Raw genomic sequence first — 19,608 nt, forward strand, 5'->3', positions numbered from 1 at the left:
AATATGCAAATTAACCCCAACCAAGATGGCTACCGCCACAGAGAGCAGGAGGGAGGCTTGGGCTTCCCTGGCAATGGAGGAAAGCAAGTTTTCAACACACCCTGGCGGGCCCAGGCCTTCACTCCAGGCTATAAAGTTTCAATTGTAGAAGATACATAAATTCCAACAGAAATGGCTGCCACCACGGACCGAGCAGGAGGCTTGGCTCCGCTCCAGGCTACAAAGTTTCAATTGTAGAAGGTAAATAAATTCCAGATACCAGGGTCTATGCTTGGATCGCCAGGGTGCGTGGCTGGCTTGCAAACCACCACAGACCCCTCACTCAGGCCGCCCCACGCCCCAAGGGAACCCCCACCCTGATCCAGGACACCCTTCAGGGCAAACCAGCTGGCCCCCACCCATGCACCAGGCCTCTATCCTATCTAATAAAAGAATAATATGCAGATTGACCATCACTCCAACACACAAGATGGCTGCCGCCATGTGGTAAAAGGTCCTGCCCCCATGTGGACTAAAGATGGCCACCACAAGATGGCCAGCAGGGGAGGGCAGTTGGGAGGGACGAGGCCTGCAAGGGAGGACAGTTGTGGGCAATCAGGCAAGCAGGGGAGGGCAGTTGGGAGGCACCAGGCCTGCAAGGGAGGACAGTTGAGAGGGTCCAGGCCTGCAAGGGAGGGCAGTTGGAGGCAATTAACCCTGTACGGGAGGGCAGTTAGGGGTGACCAGGCCGGCAGAGGAGGGAAGTTGGGGCAAACAGGCTGGCAGGGGAGCAGTTAGACATCAATCAGGCTGGCATGGGAGTGGTTAGGGGGTGATCATGCTGGCAGGCAGAAGAGGTTAGGGGCAATCAGGAAGGCAGGCAGGTGAGCAGTTGGGAGCTAGCAGTCCTGGATTGTGAGAGGTATGTCCAACTACCCGTTTAGGCCCGATCCCATTGGATAGTCAGACATCCCTCGAGGGGTCCCAGATTGGGGAGGGTGTAGGCTGGGCTGAGGGACCCCCCCCCACCATGCACAAATTTCGTGCACTGGGCCTCTAGTCTTTATATATAAAGAATCAATCACACAATAATTATATAGTCAGAGGAAAACAGGAAATTTGAAAGAGGTAAGGAGGCTGAGAAGTGCAAGGTGGTGAGTTGTGTTTCTGACCCATTAGAACCTACTGGGTTAAGGTGATTGAAAGGTTTCTGTGCAGAGATGTCCCAAGGCCAACCTGCACAGCCACTGCTCAAGAGGTGAGAGAAGAGGCTTGGCAATGCTCATCTGGGAGTCAGTTACAGGGAGGTGGAAGTCGATGCACTGAAGTTCTCCTTGGAGAGGGGATGGAGGGGAAGATTAAGTACTAAATAATGGGGGATATAGAAGAGATGAAAAAAGAGAAAGGAACAGGTGAAAAGAGAAGGAGGGATGGCCATTCTTTCTCTTTGCTCCTTTCCCTTCCTCTCTCTTCTCCTCCATATTAGAGAGCAGATGTCTTCCTCCTTCCCTCAGTGACTGCCTTGGGGTGAGGAAGATGCCCTTCCTCAGACTCAGCATCAACTACATTCTGATCAGCAGAAGATCAAAGGGAAAAGGAACACCTATGAATTTAGCCTTGAGAGGCTACCAACCTGTCCCAATGGCTGGGAGGCAAATGGTGGAGTGATTCAATTTTTCACACTCTTTCAAAACACAGGTAACTGATCTCTTGACATCAGCTCCACCATGGACATGAATAATATTCTTGCACTTCAGTGCTCCACCATCAGTAATTATGTAACCATTGATGTGCTGTTGAGCTAAGAAACACAAAACAAAAAGATGCAAAATCAGATGCTGAACTTACTGTTTGTTTACAAAGCAAAATGTCTGCTTTGGCAAATAAAGCATTTTGCGCCAGTAAGAGACTCCTGAAATACTACCTCTGATGAATCTTTCTTGCTTACCTTCTCTTTTTAGCCATGATCTCACTTTTCACTCCTCTTCATTTCTAATTCTCTATGAGTGGAATTCTTTAGTAAAATGTATGATTTTAAGATTAATATGTTGTCTCCCTCTCCACAGCCTCCCACATTCAGCCTTCCACTTATACTTTAGGACTGAAAAGCAGCATTGTACCTTACCTAGGCGAGAACATTCTATTTCCACATTTTGTCCAGCCTTTTCCAAAATTGCTTTGGAGACTCCTACATGAGAACATCAACATATTTACAAACATGAGTAAAAAATCAGTACAATACACTTGGATCAGAATGATTGCCTCATTATCTAAATGCTTTCCCCATCATTAAAGGATTCTTACAACCTGGGCATTTCTGATCAAAGGAAGAAAAATTCATGAAATAACTGTTACCCATTATAAGAAACCATGTCAGAATAATTTTAAAATTAATAATTCACTAGAGGCATGGTGCACAAAATTTGTGCACGGAAGGGGGTCCCCCAGCCCAACGTTCACCCTCTCCAATCCTGGACCCCTTGCCTAAACCGGCAGTCGGACATCCTTCTCACAATCTTGGACTGCTGGCTCCTAATCACTCACCTGCCTGCCTCCCTGGATGCCCCTAACTGCTCCCCCTGCTGGCCCGATAGTCCCTAACTCCCTCCGTGTGCCAGCCTGATCACCCCTAACTGCCCCTCCCCTTCAGCCAGGTCTCCAGCAATTGCTGCCTCTCTGCCGGTCTGGTCACTCCTAACTGCCCCCCACCCGGCAAATCTGGTCACCCTTTATTTCCTCCCCCGCCAGCCTCATTGCCCCCAACTGCCCCCCCCTCAGCGCCCCCAACTGCATCCCCAACTGCGGCCGCCATCCGGCCTGCTCGCGCCAAACAGCCCCCCTGCCAGCCTCATCGCCCCATACAGCCTGCTGTTCTGTCGTTTGGTCGCCCCTCACTAACCCCCCAGCCAGCCTGGTCATATGCAGCCATCTTGTGAGGGCATGAGGGTTAATTTGCATATTACTGCTTTATTATATGGGACACTACAAAGCCAAAGTTGTAGAAATCAGTTTGGCTACAGCAACTGTAGAATAGTTTGGTTATAGAAACCCTCCTTAATGGGATCTACTGTGACCATTACTGTAGCAAAAATCCTACAAGTAAAGTACCTGCTTTGTGATCAAATGTCTTGGTTGTTGAATTTATAATCACATCTGCCTCTTCTTTAGCAATGTCTCCAGTGGCCACCTGGAAGGTGATGGGGCCAATTTTCATTTCGTGCATTCCTGAAGCAGGGCTGGTATCAGTCCCAAACAAATCTGAAAAGAAAAAAAAATGGAGTTAATAATGAAGTTAACAATAGCAAGAATGACTTAAGTCTCATGCTCCTCACATGTGTCCCTCCCATAATTCTCTCCCTCTCCGTCCCAAGCCCTGTATCTCTGGCCTTTAACATGGTTCTCACCCTTAGCCCCAAGGACGGTCTGTTTCTGAAAAAGCATTATAAAACACTAGTGCCCTGGTGCACAGATTTGTGCACATTGAAAGGAAATTAATTAGAAGGTGGTGGGGGGTGGGGGGCAAGACTGGGCGAGATGGGCTGGGCTGGACATACACTGGAGCCAACCTCCCAAAGTCCCTCCCAGGCTGGCTCCACCTGGGGCAGCGCTGTGACTTGAAGGACATCTGCAGAGTGAGAGGGGCCCCTTCAATAGGTGGGGTCCCTCGGAATGGCCCGCGGGCATTGGGCCTAAACTAGCTCTCCCACATCTACCTAGGAGTCCCAGATTGTGAGAGGACAGTTCTTGGGTGACACACCTCGGAATGAGGCTCCCTCGTCTCTGGTTCTGGGACGTGTCACCGGAGAACCACCGCTGCCAAGTCAACACAACTCGGCAGCTCCTGCGCTGAGCGCCTGCCTCCTGGTGGTCATTGCACTTCATAGCTACCAGTCAGACACAGTCAGATGGGCACTTAGCCTTTTACATACATAGAGAAAACATATCAAATGTGGGCTTCTGGTGCTGGCCAAGGTGAAATCAGCTCTCGAGAGCCTATCTCTCTAACTAATTACAATTAAAACAAGGGGCAAATACAATATCTGTGACCTGAAGGGTATGGCAGGGATCTTCCATATTTATCTTTTTAAATCCAGCCCTGCCCACAAGGTGACCCCAGTTGCAGAACTCCATGGTGGCACCACAGGGAGTTAAAGCTCTTAGAGACGTTCTGTATTTCTGTCCAGACGATCCGGAAAAAAGGGCCCTTGTGGTCAGAAAAGTGTACATGGCAGTGGGTGGGAAATCCCTGTTATTTTTTTCTCTCTTTTTTCTTTCTCTTCATTTTGCCCAAGGACAACCCTGATCACACAAACTTATGCGGCAACACAACAGGCAACTTAACCGCCAAGAGAACACTGTCTCTGGGGAGAGGCCTAGAGAATGGGCTCCTGCGAGCCAAAAGTGTCTTTTCCATCACAGCATTCTAACAGGTGTGAGGTGATACCTCATTATCATTTTCATCTGCGTTTCCCTGATGGTTAGTGATGCTAAGCACCTTTTCATGTACCTATTGGCCATTTCTATATCTTCTTTGGGAAAAATTTGTCTATTCGTATCCTCTGTGCATTTTAAAATTGGATTGTTTGGGTTTTTTCCTATTGAGTTGTAAGAGTTCTTTACATATATTTTTATATTAACCCCTAATCTGGTATATGACTTTCAAATATTTTCTCCCATTCTGTAGAAAAATATTGATGGTTTTCTTTGCTCTACAGAAGCTTTTTTGTTTGATATATTCCCACTTGTCAAGACTGATGTTAAGAAGCTTACCCCTTATGTTTTCTTTTAGATGTTTTATGGTATCAGGTCTTACATTTAAGTCTTTAATCTATTTTGAGTGGATTTTTGTGTGTGGTGTAAGATAGTGGTCAGATCTATCCTTTTGCATGGCTGTTCAGTTTTCCCAACACCATTTATTTTAGCACTAGAGGCCCGGTGCATGAATTCATGCACAGGTAGGGTCCCTTGGCCTGGCCAGCGATCAGGGCCGATCAGGGCCTTCTCACCCAGTCCTGATCGGGGCCAATTGGGGCCGGTCCCCATGGGGGAGGCCAGACGCAGGGAGGGACTGCAGGAGGTTGGCCTTGGGAGTGCACTGACCACCGGGGGGCAGCTCCTGTGTTGAGCGTCTGCCCCTGGTGGTCAGTGCGCACCATAGCAACTGGTCAACCAGTCATTCAGTGGACCAGTCATAATGGTCACTTAGACTTTTATTTATATAGATATGTGTTACTGAAGTAAGTGCCAACACTATTTATTAAAGAGACTACCCTTTCCCCATTGTATATTCTTGGCTCCTTTGTTATCAATTAATTGACCATAGATGCATTGGTTTATTTCTGGGCACTCTATTCTATTCCATTGATCTATGTGTCTGTTTTCATACTAATACCCTACTTTTTTGATTACTATAGCTCTGTAATACACTTTCAAATCAGGAATCATGATGCCTCTACCTTTTTTATTCTGTCTCAAAATTGCTTTTGCTATTTGGGGTGTTTTGTGGTTCCATACAAACTTTACAATTGTTTGTTGTATTTCTGAGAAAATTCCATTGGAATTTTGATAGGGATTGCACTGAATCTGTAGATTGCTTTAGGAAGTATGGATAGTTTTACATATTAATTCTTACAATACATGAGCACATAATATCTTTCCATTTATTTTGTCGTTTTTAATTTCTTTCATCAGTGTCTTATCAGTTTTACCTTCTTGGTTAAATTTATTCCTAGATATTTTATTCTCTTTGATGCAATTGTAAATGGGATTATTTTCTTAATTTTTCTTTCTGATAGTTCATTAAAGATTACCGACGCAAGGTGGACAGAAAAAGACAAATACTGTAAGATTTCACTTGCAGCCCTAGCCGGTTAGGCTCAGTGAATGGAGCATCAGCCTGCAGACCAAGGGTCCCCAGAGGATTCCAGTCAAGGGCACATGCCCGGGTTGTGGGCTCGATCCCCAGTAGGGGGCATGCAGGAGGCAGACGATCCATGATTCTCTCTCATTACGGATGTTTCTCTCTCTCTCTCTCTCTCTCTCTCTCTCTCTCTCTCTCTCTCTCCTTCTCCCTACCTCTCTGAAATCAATAAAAATATATGTTTTAAAAATCTCACTTACATGTGGAAGCTAAAAAAACAACAACAACTCACACTCACAGAGAGAACAGATTTGTGGTTACCAGAGATGGGGGAAGGGAAAATTGAAAAAAAGAGGTCAAATGTACAAACTTACAGTTGCTAGATAAATAATTACCAAGGATATAATGTATTGCATAATGACTATAGTTAACATAACTGTATAATATACACAAAAGCTCTTAATTCTAAAAGTTCTCATCACAAGGGAAAAAAAACCATTTTGCTTTGTCATTTTAAGAGATGTATGAGAATGATGGATACTAACTAAACATATTGCAGTAACATATGTAAAGTCAAACTATTATGCAGTACACCTTAACCTGTGATGTATATCAATTATATCCCAATAAAACCAGGGGAAGCTAATAAAAAACCACAAAAAATAATGTAGAATTTTAGCTATTTCTCATGTGACCTCAATATTAGGAACATGCATTTCATAAAAATCAACAACTCACATGCAATTTTGGACATTATAGACTGTGAGGGAGCCTGGGAGCCTTCTCTTTTTTTCACTTTGGCACAAAAAACATCCATTATTTGAGGCTGAAAGATAACAACTTTAACTTTCTTCACAAACCGTACAAGTCTTTTCTGGGTAAAGTCTTCAATGGCATCCATTATGGCTTCAGCAACCTTGTCTGGGTCTTGTTGAGCACTTCCTGGAAAGGCAAACAAAAATGACTAGAAAAATAAGGATCCAGTTGGAAAGGGCTGAGGAATAAATTAGGGATTCCAAGTCTCAGAGAAAGAATTCACACACCCCAAATTTTTCACCTCCATGGACTTTTCTAACAATCCATCAGCAAACACTTTTGAAGCCCTAGATGCAGTGGAGAGTTCTTGTTCCAGGATGTCAAGAAGCCAACAGCCCAACAATGAGAAAAGGAAATCTAACTTTTGATGTCTGACGTTCATATCTGCTCTATTTAGCAGATTCCAGCTCATTGTGTTTCTCTGTGTTACAAAGCACAGTTCATCCTTTTGGCTCACTAGTGTTCTCAAAATACCCAAAGTAAAAGATACTAATACATATTGAGTTATCATACTCTTTAAAGACAATAACTGTTTTTTATGTTTGGTTGGTTTTTGCTTTATCATCACTTGACTCTACCCAAAGTCCTTTTTCTTTGGGGACTTGATTTATGCTAAGATAATTTTGTAAGACACCTAGAGCTCTAAGCTATTTGTTATCATCTATACTTTTTTACATGCAAGTTATCCTTGAACCTCCAGAAAGTCTTTCTTCCCACACTTGATGAGATTTTAGCTGACTATCAGGATTCAAGGTTACCACCTGAGCGGGTCGTCTCCTAATTAAGCATGCTCCATACCTTTTTTACTCCAGCTTACTGCCTTGGTAAGATCATGGCAAGTTCCTTGAAAATTCTCATGAAAAACCATGGAAGCAGTCCCACATGATCAGCAGCTATCACAGTGGGTGGGGAAGGGCAGGTAACAAAGTAAAAGTCCCCTGACAAACCTGGTGTGACAGACTAAGGGCCCACTAGGTTTATCCCATTGATGGTGCCCACCATTATCGCAGAAATAAGATAGACTTGGCTCCGTGGACAATTGTGGGAATGTAGATAAACCCCACATAAAACTAACCAAGAAGGTTTGTTCTGTTTTTTTGGTTTTGTTTTTAATGAGATGAGCAGGGAAAGAGGGAAATTATCCTTTGCAAAGCTATGGTTATCTCATGATAGCTAGAAGAATTTAAATAGGAGTGTTTAGATATAGTAACTCACTTTCAACAAATATTTAATGTGTCCCATCAAAAGCTAAAAGCTCATCTAGGTACTTAGAACACATGGCATATAATATGTAAAGACAAATGGTGTTCAATAGGTGAAGTATGGAAAACTGAGGGAAAGCCTAGAACTGTGTAATAGGGGTGTGATATGTGCAAGCTCACCTGGTGTGTTCAGGGAAATAGATCTGTTTTTGAGAAAAATAAGTCTGCAAGGCCTACCATGCCAGTGGTGGGGGGATAGGAGGCACTGGGGCAGAGAGCGCAGGTCTAGATAGGAGGCTATAATAAAAAGTTAGGCAAAGACAAGAATTGAAGAAAAAGAGGCCAGAGCAATGAGATATTTAGGAAATAAAGCCAGCAGGAGCGAGAGACCAACTGCCTGTATACTTGACCTTTTGTTCAAGTATACATGTACCTTCTTTTCTCACCCACACACCTTCGTGTGTATATCACGGGCACCCAGTACTGCGGTTGTTTGTTTACATGTCTGTCTCACAATGAGCTAGGTGCTTCTTGTGGACTGGATCCTTTTCATGGGCATCTTTCTATCCTCCAGGCCTCAGCACAGTGCCTGGCACATGGCAGTCACTCAGAAAACACTTAATCAAACTAATTAAGAGACTAATAAACAAGGAAGTGATAAAGAGGGTAGAGTCAAGGATTCTAGGTAGAAAGTGATGTAATCAGCGGTATAACAGGAACGGGAGGTTTTGGGGGAGAAGGCAGTGAATTGGGTTTGGAGTTTTCATTGAACTTGAGGTGCTTGCAGGAATCACTGACCACCCATTCTCTCCCTGAGGGCAGATATCTGAAGGTACTAGGTAGAGGGCTTCCTTTACAGCCAGAAGCTGTCTTGATCCCTTCCAGTCAAACTCAACTCATAAACACAACTAAGGGAGAAAGCATCGCCATCCATTAGTCTAAGAACCAGCACAGGTGGTGATAGAGATAGGTAAAGAAGATAAGCAAGGAGAACCTGGAATGTGCAGTTATTTGTGCAGAACAACACTGCCATCAGGTCGATAGAAGAAACAAAAGGTTTGCAGTAACGCAGAAATACTCAAACATGCATACATATGTATACAAATCTACACCAGCCTCATTTCCTTGTTTCTTTTTTTACTCTACCTGGGCACTCCCTTGGGCAGGTCTATGCTAACGCTGGGCTGCCTGCTTTTTTGGCCCAAATAAAGTTAAGATACAAACACAAGACCAGAATAAAGAGGAAATTGCAAATGGAGACAAAGACTAGAGAATCATTAGTGGGTTCCACAAGACATAACAGATGATAGATAGATAGATAGATAGATAGATAGATAGATAGATAGATAGTAGATAGATAGATGATAGATAGATAATAAATAACATGTTGGCTAGTGTGCTAGGGTTGGATGACACTACAGGGGGATGAAAACATAAAAAGGCAATAGATTATACTTTTAGAAATAGGAAAGTAATAGAGTAGACGTAGCATTCCATTTGGAAACTTTAAGAGGAATTACACAAATCAAAACGTGGGACACGGGATTAGAAGAAGGTCCAGAATGTGACAAGGATGGGTGAATTTACTGAGGCTAAACTTTCATTGGAGGGCCTACCAGGCCAGTGCAGACATTCAAACTTAGATTCCTGTGCAATGGAATGATCAATCCAGTGCTGAGTGGTCCCTCTCTGGAACCAGTCAGCTTCATTCCACATCAAGCCTGAGGGAATTTGCCTCCCCTGACCAGCTCTCTTAAGGGAGACCAAGCAAAAATTCCTAATCAATGCATAGAACTCAATGCATACTAGTAGATCTCAGATTCCAGGGAAAAAAGCTCAAAGAACACAACCTTAGTAATGATAAACCCAAAGAACACCTTTGTATATGGAGAATCAATCACTCAATCATTATATAGTCAGAGGAAAACAGGAAACTAGAAAGAGGAAAGTAGGCTGAGAAGAGCAAGGTGGTGAGTTGAGTGTCTGACCCATTAGAACCCACTGGGTTAAGGTGATTGAAAGGTTTCTGTGCAGAGATGCCCCAAGGCCAACCTGCACAGCCACTGCTCAACAGGTGAGAGAAGAGGCTTGGCAATGCTCACCTGGGAGTCAGTCAGAAGTCGATGCACTGATGTTCTCCTTGAAGAGGGATGGAGGGGAAGGTTAAGTACTAAATAATGGGGGTATATAGGAGATGGAAAAAAGATAAAGGAACAGGTGAAAAGAGGAGGGATGGCCATTCCTTCTCTTTGCTCCTTTCTCTTCTCCTCTCTTCCCCTCCATATTAGAGAGCAGATGTCTTGCTCATTCCCTCAGTGACTGCCTTGGGGTGAGGAAGATGCCCTTCCTCAGACTCAGCATCAACTACATTCAGGTCAGCAGGAGATCAAAGGGAAAAGGGACACCTAAGAATTTAGCCTTGAGAGGCCACCAACCTGTCCCAATGGCTGGGAGGCAAATGGTCGAGTGATTCCGTTGTTCACACTCTTTCAAAACACAGGTAACTGATCTCTTGACATCAGCTCCACCATGGACATGAATAATATTCTTGCACTTCAGTGCTCCACCATCAGTAATTATATAACCATTGATGTGCTGTTGAGCTAAGAAACACACAAAAAAAAGATGCAAAATCAGATGCTGAACTTACTGTTTGTTTACAAAGCAAAATGTCTGCTTTGGCAAATAAAGCATTTTGTGCCAATCAGAGACTCCTGAAATACTACCTCTGATGAATCTTTCTTGCTTACCTTCTCTGTTTAGCCATGATCTCACTTTTCACTCCTCTTCATTTCTAATTCTCTATGAGTGGAATTCTTTAGTAAAATGTATGATTTTAAGATTAATATGTTGTCTCCCTCTCTACAGCCTCCCACATTCAGCCTTCCACTTATACTTTAGGACTGAAAAGCAGCATTGTGCCTTACCTAGGCGAGAACATTCTATTTCCACATTTTCTCCAGCCTTTTCCAAAATTGCTTTGGAGACCCCTACAAGAAAACATCAACATATTTACAAACATGAGTAAAAATTCAGTACAATACACTTGGATCAGAATGATTGCCTCATTATCTAAATGCTTTCCCCATCATTAAAGGAATCTTACAACCTGGACATTTCTGATCAAAGGAAGAAAAATTCATGAAATATCTGTTAACAATTATAAGAAACCATGTCAAAATAATTTTAAACTTATTAATTCATATTATTAAGCCAAAGTTGTAGAAACCGGTTTGGCTATAGTAACTGTAAAATAGTTTGGTTATAGAAAGAAACCCTCTTCCATGGGATCTACTGCGACCATTACTGTAGCAAAAAACCTAAAAGTAAAGTACCTGCTTTGTGATCAAATGTCTTTGTTGTTGAATTTACAATCACATCTGCCTCTTCCTTAGCTATATCTCCAGTGGCCAACTGAAAGGTGATGGGGCCAATTTTCATTTCATGCACTCCTGAAGCAGGGCTGGTAACAGTCCCATACAAACCTGAAAAGAAAAAAAAATGGAGTTAATAATGAAGTTAACAATAGCAAGAATGACTTAAGTCTCATGCTCCTCACATGTGTCCCTCCCATACTTCCTCCCTCTTCATACCAAACCCTGTATCTCTAGCCTCTGACATGGTCCTGACCCTTAGCCTCAAGGATGGTCTGTTTCTGAAAAAGCATTATAAAATACCAGTTACCTGGTGCACAGATTTGTTCACATTGAAAGGAAATTAATTAGAAGGAGCCTAGCTAGGCGGGACTGGGCAAGATGGGTTGTACATACCCTGGAGCCAACCTCCCCAGGTCCCTCCCAGGCCAGCCACACCTGGGGCAGCGCTGTGACTTGAAGGGCATCTGCAGAGTGAGCGGGGTCCCTTTGGTAGGTGGGTCCCTCCGCCTGGTCTGCGGGGATTGGGCCAAAATTAGCTCTCCCACATCCCAAGAGAGGTCCCAGATTGTGAGAAGGTGGTACTTGGGTGACACACCCCGGAATCAGGGCTCCCTCTTCTCTGGCTCCAGGTGGGGTGTGTCACCTGAGAACCAACACTGCCAAGTCACTGCAGCTCGGTAGCTCCTGCAATGAGCACCTGCCCCCTGGTGGTCATTTTGCACATCATAGCTACCGTTTGGATGGTCAGACAGTCACTTATTTATAAATATATATAAATAAAAATAAATAAATATAGAGAGAAACCAAGATGGCGGCATAGGTAAACACCTAAACTGCTGCCTCGCACAACAAGTTCAAAACTACAACTAAAAGACAAAACAAACATCATCCAGAACCACAGGAAAGCTGGCTGAGTGGAAACACTACAACTAGAAGGAAAGAGGAAAGCACACAGAGAATCAGAGGGCTGAGGTATGGAGACATGCGCGCAGGCGGCTGAGTGCCTGGCTGGCTTTCTCTAGCGGGAAGGAGACAAAAGCTCCCGATTATGTTGAACCCCAGTTTTGACTGCACTGAACCCTAGCTCCGGGTGAGACTCTGGGGACCCAGGCTTATATGGGGGGGAATCTGGACTGCCAGGCGGAAACTCAGGGGAGCTGTGAGAGGCAGAGGTCTGGAAGCACGTGTTTGAGTGCATGAAGAGAGGACTGACTGCTGAGTGTACTTCTGGCTTTCTCTAGCGGGTGGGAAACGGAAGCTCCCCACTGCGATGAACTCCAGTTCCGGGCGATAATCTGGGAATCCAGATTCATTGGAAGAGAAACTGGACTGTCTGGCAGCTGGCAAAACTCGAGCGCGGCTTACTCTTAGAGGTGCTTGCAGCGATTACCGAGGGACACTGAGACCCAGGAGCCTCAGAGGGCAGGGCTGACGGGAAACCAAGACTGTCTGCTCAGCCCTGAGACTCCGCCCCATCCAAGCTGAACACAGAAGCTTTTGCAGTTTTGCAAGTCTTGTCTCATAAGGCTGTCTCCAGCACAGAAGTTCTTCCAGAGTAGTCACTGCTGATCCTTACAGCCAATTGGCCTGGAGGACAATTCCTCCCAGTGATACCAACAATAATCAAGACTTAATTACAACAAGGCTGTACACACAGTCCACAAAGGGGTGCACCAAGAGTGTCCGCCTCAGGTAACTGGGGAGGCTGAGCCACTGGGCCATATAGGACACCTAGCACACAAAGCTGCCCTACCAACTCAGGGAAGCAGCGAAAATGCGGAGACAAAGAAACAGATCACAAATGAAAGAAATGGAGGAAATCAAACGACTGGATATAGAGTTCAAAACCACGGTTATAAGGTTTTTCAAGAATTTTCTAGAAAAGGCCGATAAATTTAGCGAGACCCTCAAGGATATGAAAAAGGATCAACTAGAAATTAAACATACACTGACTGAAATAAAAAATATTATACAGAGACCCAAAAGCAGACTAGAGGAATGCAAGAATCAAGTCAAATATTTGAAATACAAAGAAGCAAAAAACACTCAACCGGAAAACAAAAAGAAAAAAGAATCCAAAAAGTTGAAGATAGTGTAAGAAGCCTCTGGGACAACTTCAAGCATACCAACATCAGAATAATTGGGTGCCAGAAGAAGAGAGAGAGCAAGACACTGAAAACCTATTTGAAGAAATAATGACTGAAAACTTCCCCCACCTGGTGAAAGAAATAGACTTACAAGTCCAGGAAGTGCATAGAACTCCAAACAAAAGGAATCCAAAGAGGACCACACCAAGACACATCATAATTAAAATGCCAAGAGCAAAAGACAAAGAGAGAACATTAAAAGCAGGAAGAGAAAAACAGTTAGTTACCTACAAGGGAGCACCTATACAATTGTCAGCTGATTTCTCAACAGAAACTATGCAGGCCAGACTGGAGTGGCAAGGAATATTCAAAGTGATGAATATCAAGAACCTACAACCAAGATTACTCTACCCAGCAAAGCTATCATTCAGAATTGAAGGTAAGATAAAGAGCTTCACAGATAAGAAAAAGCTAAAGGAGTTCATCACCACCAAACCAGGATTATATGTAATGCTGAAGGGTATTCTTTAAGAAGAGGAAGAAGAAGAAAAAGGTAAAGATAAAAATTATGAACAACAAATACATATCTATCAACAAGTGAATCTAAAAATCAAGTGAATTAAAAATCTGAGGAACAGAATAAACTGGTGAATATCATAGAATCAGGGGCATAGAAAGGGATTGGACTGAAAATTCTCAGTGAGAAAGGGGTGTGGGGGTGCGGGAAGAGACTGGACAAAAATCGTACACTTATGGATGAGGACAGTCGGGGGGGAGGTAAGGGCAGAGGGTGGGGTGGGAACAGGGTGTCGGGGGCTATGGGGAGAAAAAAGAGGAACAATTGTAATAATCTGAACAATAAAGATTTATTATATTAAAAAAATAATATATATAAATAAATAAAAATATCTAAACAAAACATATCAAACGTGGGCTTCTGGTGCTGGCCAAGGTGAAGTCAGTCCACAAGAGCCTATCTCTCCAACTGAGTACAATTAAAACAAGGGGCAAATACAATATCTACTGACTGAGGACTGAAAAGTAAGAACAGCAGGCAGATTGGGGAAGGGAGTCAAAACCTGAAGAGGCGACCTGTAAAGAGGGCAGTTTTGAAATTTTCCTCTTGTCTCTCCCAGCTTTGGAACTGCACAAGGAGCACAGGCAGCAAAACACTCAGAGGATCCCTGCGTGGGGCCAGAGGATTGAGAAAAGGGGGCCCTGTGAGCTGAAGTGTATGGCAGGGATCTTCCTTATTTTCCATATTTATTTTTTTAAATCCAGCCCTGCCCACAAGGTGGCGCCAGTTGCAGAACTCCATGGTGGCATCACAGGGAGATAAAGCTCTGAGAGACATTATGTATTTCTGTCCAGAACATCCCGGGAAAGGGGCCCTTATGGTCTGAAAAGTGTACGTGGTGGTCGGTGGGAAATCCCTGTTATTTTTTCTCTCTCTCTTACTCGTGGTTCTCTCTCTCCAGAACGTTCTGCAGAAGTGAAATATCAAAAAAGAAGAAGGAGGAGGAGAAGGAGGAGAAAGAGAACTGTCAAGCAATATTTATTCACAAAATTATTCTGTATTTCCCAAGGCTTTGTCCTCATCGATTACTCAGTCATTTCCTCAAGAGAGGCCTTATGTGGTAAAAAAAAAAATAAATAGAAAAGTTTAGCAAGCAGACATGAATTTGAATTCTATATTTAAACTTATTTTTTTAACCTTAAGTATTTCTAAAGCCTCAGTCTTATTGTATAATAAGCAATTAATAAAGACTGTATTATGTGGGTGTTACATGGATTAAATTGAAGAAACATAAAGAATTTAGTATAGTACCTGATGCTCAGTGGGCACTAAGAAAAGGAGTGATATTTATTGCACAGTAAAGGAAATAAAGTCGTTTACGTCATGGTGAGCAGTGGAAATTGGGTGCTGGGACATGGCATGATGAAAGCCATGTTTTAGGAAGGTGACTCAGTTAACCAGGAGCAGAATGGCCAGGAGCATAGTTTAAAAGTTTTTCAATCAAAACCTTAACTTGTGAAGAAAAAAGCCTCACATCTGATAGGAAAAGGAAAAAATGGATAGAGAGATTTTTAAAAAATAGCACATCGGGCAACTGGGCTGTAGTGAAAAAAAAAACAAACTGAACAGTGAACATGAGCATTCAAAAATCTGGATTAGAATTCCAACTCTAGATGAGTGACATTGAGAAACTATCTGAACTTCTCTTACATCTGTTTTCTCACTCAAACCAGTGGTCTGTGAATGAATTTTGTAACACACACAAGAGGTATGCAAATGTACGTTATAAGAAGAGGCAGGCAGAGAAAGAAAGGCAAAGTTAGAGTATCTCCGACTGTGGAGAATAGGGAGTGAGTTTAGAAGAGGAGATGTGGTCGACATAGTCAGATGGTACAAAAATGTCAGGGTGAAGGGGAACCTTTGAGAGTTCCCTACTGTTCACAGTTCAGCCCTGCCATGCATGTTGGGTTACCATGTTGCATTCTGATACGGTTGGCCTGATGAGGCCAAGGATACAGATAGAAATCTTTCCAAAAGAGGGGCTTAAATAGCTTTCCCACCTCAACCACCCATGGAAGGGTAGGATGCCAACTGGATGAAACAGTACCTCAGAAACTATATAAGAAGAAATGCCGGACTCCAATCTCACTCTTTATGGGAGGGAAGATACCTTCACAGAGACTCCTAAGGGGCTGCCCTAAGCTTGAGAAAGGGCTGGAGAAGAACCCAGTGCCAGAGAGGAAGCTAAATTTTGTAAGCCAGGTTCTCCAGAGTCATGGACCTCTGTGATTGAAACCCTCCTTTTATTATTCCCCACACTTTGGTAGAGTTATATCCATATCTGGATATCCACATTTAAATGTGTCAGCCTGGCCCTGGCCAGTATTGGTCAATGGTTAGAGTGTCAGCCCTCACATCAAAGGGTCATGGGTTCGATTCCCAGTCAAGGGCATAGGTCGTGGGTTTGTTCCTCCCATTCAGGGTTGAGTGCAGGAGGCAACCAATCAATGTGTCTCTTTCACATTTATGTTCCTTTCTCTGTCTCTCTCTCTCCCTTTCTCCTCCATCCCTCCCAATCAATGAAAAAAATTTCCTTGAATAAGGATTAACAAAAATAAATAAAATAAAATAAAATAAAATAAAAGTGCTAGCCTGGCTCTGCTGGTGTTGCTCAGTGGTTGAGCATTGACCTATGAACCAAGAGGTCAGGGCACATGCCTGGATTTTGATTCTCCCAATTCATTAATATGTCTATCTCCCTCTCCCTTCCTCTCTGAAATCAATTAAGTTATTTTAAAAATAAATAAATGTGCCTTCCTGTTGTGTGTGCAATATGCATGGGCACCACTACTTCAAGAGGGCAGATGTCAGCAAGATCAGTAAGTGCTCCCCAACAAGGAAAAGGTGAACCTGGGAGGAATAAGGCTGAATCTCTGATGTCCAGCCACCCGGACCTATGTCCTTTGTGCACTCATCTCAAACCATCCACATTTGCTTTTATTAATGGGTTTCCTCACCCCAAAGAGACTGACAATAATCAGGAGCCAAATTATGATCAGAGAGGATGATAAATGTACACATCCAAAAATCTTCCAGTCAATTTACACTCATCTTTTCAGAAACTCAATTAACTATATAAAAGTAAGCAGCAGCTTCTCAATAGTTCGTGTGTGCTCTACCGTAATTTCCACAGAAAAATGGCGGTGGGCTCAGCCTGATGATGTGAATTATATGACTAAAGTCGTGTTACAGGACCAGCCTGCACCTGCTGAGGCCACTTCCTGGTGTGGAGGGGATGGGTCTCCCTGTAAAGACAAGATCTCCTGCCCTAGGACTGCCAGGGCAGGTCATTCATTGTTAGCAATTTCCTGGCAACTTGCTGCTGAGAAAGAGTCTTCGGATAGGAAACCAAAACTGACTGGGATTTTCCACTCTCCAAGAACTTTGACCATAAAAGGTCATCAGCTGCACAGATTATGAGATGTCTGTGCTGGGGGTAACACAAAGGGGCCATTGGGGCGGCCTGGGGGTGGAGGTAGGGGGTCCTGGGCTAGAACAGGTGAAGGAAGAAGCCTGACAGGAGACTGAAATTGGTTCTACTTTGAGGGCTAGAACAGAATGATGTTATCATCACAGAATTATATTTTGCACTGGTTGTATTTTTATGCTGTGTGTATTTCCTATAATGGGCTCCCATTTTGTTCATCCAGGGACATCAACAACCAGCATTCTCAAACTTCAGTGCTTTAATCACCGAGGGTGCTGGTTCAAAGAGCTGATGCCTTCTCACCCACCCACACTCAGGGCTCCTGAGTCTCTAGGACAAAGCTGGGCTGTGTCTGTTTAACCTGCTGAGGGTTAGTCAGATGCTAAAGAAGAAAGAAGCATTGCTAAAGGCCAGAACCATGGTGATGCTAACAGTTGGAATCAAAGTGATAACATCCTTGAGGAAATGACTGACATCATGCAGCTGCCCTTCTGTGCATTCCTTGGTGAAATTGATCCTTGGAAAACTGTGTACCTTGTTTCCATAAAGCTCTGAGCCAAGCAAGTCTCCTGTCTCCTGCCCCCTGTCTGCCTCACTTCTTTCACACAACCTGTGCACCCCTTTCCTCGCTGGGTTTCCTCTTTCCTTTCAGGATCCTTGCTTAAAGCTTTCCAATTGCTCTCATGGCCTTGTAAGCCTCCTTGTCTCTCCTCTGGCCCAAATGCTTCTCAAATCCAGGGAAGGAAAGTGGGACTAGGGGTTGTCCACATCCTCTCCTGTGAGATTCCAATGGAAAAGGTGTGAGCTCTGGGAGTGTCTGCTCACCTGCCTCCCCGTAAAGAACATAGTGAGTATCTTAAGCAAGCAGATGTTTGGTATTTGTACTCCCCCTTTCTTTTTTGTGTGTTGTTGTTGTTGTTATTGTTGCTAATCCTCACCAGAAGATATTTCTTCATTTATTTTTAGAGAGAGTGGAAAGGAGGGAGAGAGGGAGAGAAAGACAGAAAGAAACTTGGATGTGAGAGAGACACATCCACAGGGGATTGAATTTGCAACCCTTTGGTGCAATGGCCAATGTTCTAACCAATGAACCCACCAGCCAGGGCCTCCCCTTTCTGCAACAGCAAAAACAAGCGGGACTAGAGAACTCAGCTGCTCAACTCCCTGTGAGGATGGAACTTCCCCCTCAAAAGCTCAAATCTCTCAACTTCCTTCAACCCAGTCTGAGGACCAGTCTGAAACGGAGGGACAGGTACCAGCAAACTTCCAACAAAGACATAGGTGATCAGGAGCAAGCTGCCATCTCCCTCCAATAACCCCCTCTATTTCCCCCAGGCAATGTGATTTTCAGCAGGCCTCTGCCCCTCCCCAGGTGACCCCAGAACCACTGGGCAGCTCCCTGACCCATGGGGAAATCTCATGACTCCTCCCATTGCTTAGCCCCTTTCCTCCCCCTAAAAATTAACAGGAAGAAGAGGGGCTCTCCCTCTCCCTCCCTCTCAAATGGAGCACAATGGAGCACTGCCCATTCCCACAGGATCAGTCACCAAATCCAGAACAGCACACACATATGTCCCTTCCATCCCCACTGACTTTCATTGTTAAGGACTCCCTTGTCCTCACTCAGAATAACTGCAGGAATCTCTTCAAAGGTCTGATTTCCATGGTCTCTCCCAACAGAATCAACGTACCTATTTTCAACCAAATGTATCTCCCTAACGTTTATTTGGACTTTCTATCCTGGGAAACTTTCTCTTCCCTTAAAATCGTGTTCCCATCAACCTGGGGAGTTCTACAACTGCTGCCTTAATAGGCAGAAGACCAAAAGCACAGGAGATGCAACGCTGCCATTGCACATGTGTATTAACCCGTTAACGCACCTTGTAGCCTTGTCAAAGGAGGCGAGTGCCCGGGCTCTCAGCGCCTCTCCTTCTACCTGGCGCGGTTCTGCCCCCACCTGCCACCTCCGGGCAGAGGCCGCACCGCTGAGTTCCTAGAAGCGCGGGGCAGAGGAACCGCAGGGACCCCGCGCATTTCTGGTCCCTTCTGCCACCCGCCCACCCCCAGCTGCTGCAGCTGGAGCCGGTCCGCTGCGCGCCCCAGTCCTCCTGTCCCCGCAGGGAGAGCCCCATGGTCTCCCCTCACCCCCGCCCGGGTCCCGCTCACCATCAAGCAGGTGGAAGAGCACCAGGAAGCGGGCCGGGCTGAGGTGTTCCTGTCCGACCTCACACTCCCCGCCTCCCAATCTCTTCGGGCCCTGCTTGACAGGCGCAGCCATCCTCA

At 44.4% G+C, this 19,608-nt stretch overlaps 1 protein-coding gene across 1 annotated transcript in view; it reads right to left on the reverse strand.

Annotated features, from left to right (window-relative positions):
- LOC307093836 (protein mono-ADP-ribosyltransferase PARP14-like) overlaps positions 1-19,608 on the reverse strand; it is a 41,234-nt gene extending 21,626 nt beyond the window's left edge. The window contains exons 1-8 of the mRNA XM_079762116.1: positions 19,492-19,608; positions 11,193-11,342; positions 10,785-10,847; positions 10,293-10,460; positions 6,578-6,781; positions 3,088-3,237; positions 2,105-2,167; positions 1,613-1,780 (exon numbers count right to left, since the gene is read on the reverse strand). Coding sequence (XP_079618242.1) covers positions 1,613-1,780; positions 2,105-2,167; positions 3,088-3,237; positions 6,578-6,781; positions 10,293-10,460; positions 10,785-10,847; positions 11,193-11,342; positions 19,492-19,603 — 1,078 coding nt within the window. The 5' untranslated portion in view covers positions 19,604-19,608. The remainder of the gene's footprint in view (positions 1-1,612; positions 1,781-2,104; positions 2,168-3,087; positions 3,238-6,577; positions 6,782-10,292; positions 10,461-10,784; positions 10,848-11,192; positions 11,343-19,491) is intronic.

Source organism: Cnephaeus nilssonii (assembly GCF_951640355.1).
Source record: "Cnephaeus nilssonii genome assembly, chromosome: 3".
In the NCBI taxonomy this organism is placed as follows: domain Eukaryota; kingdom Metazoa; phylum Chordata; class Mammalia; order Chiroptera; family Vespertilionidae; genus Cnephaeus; species Cnephaeus nilssonii.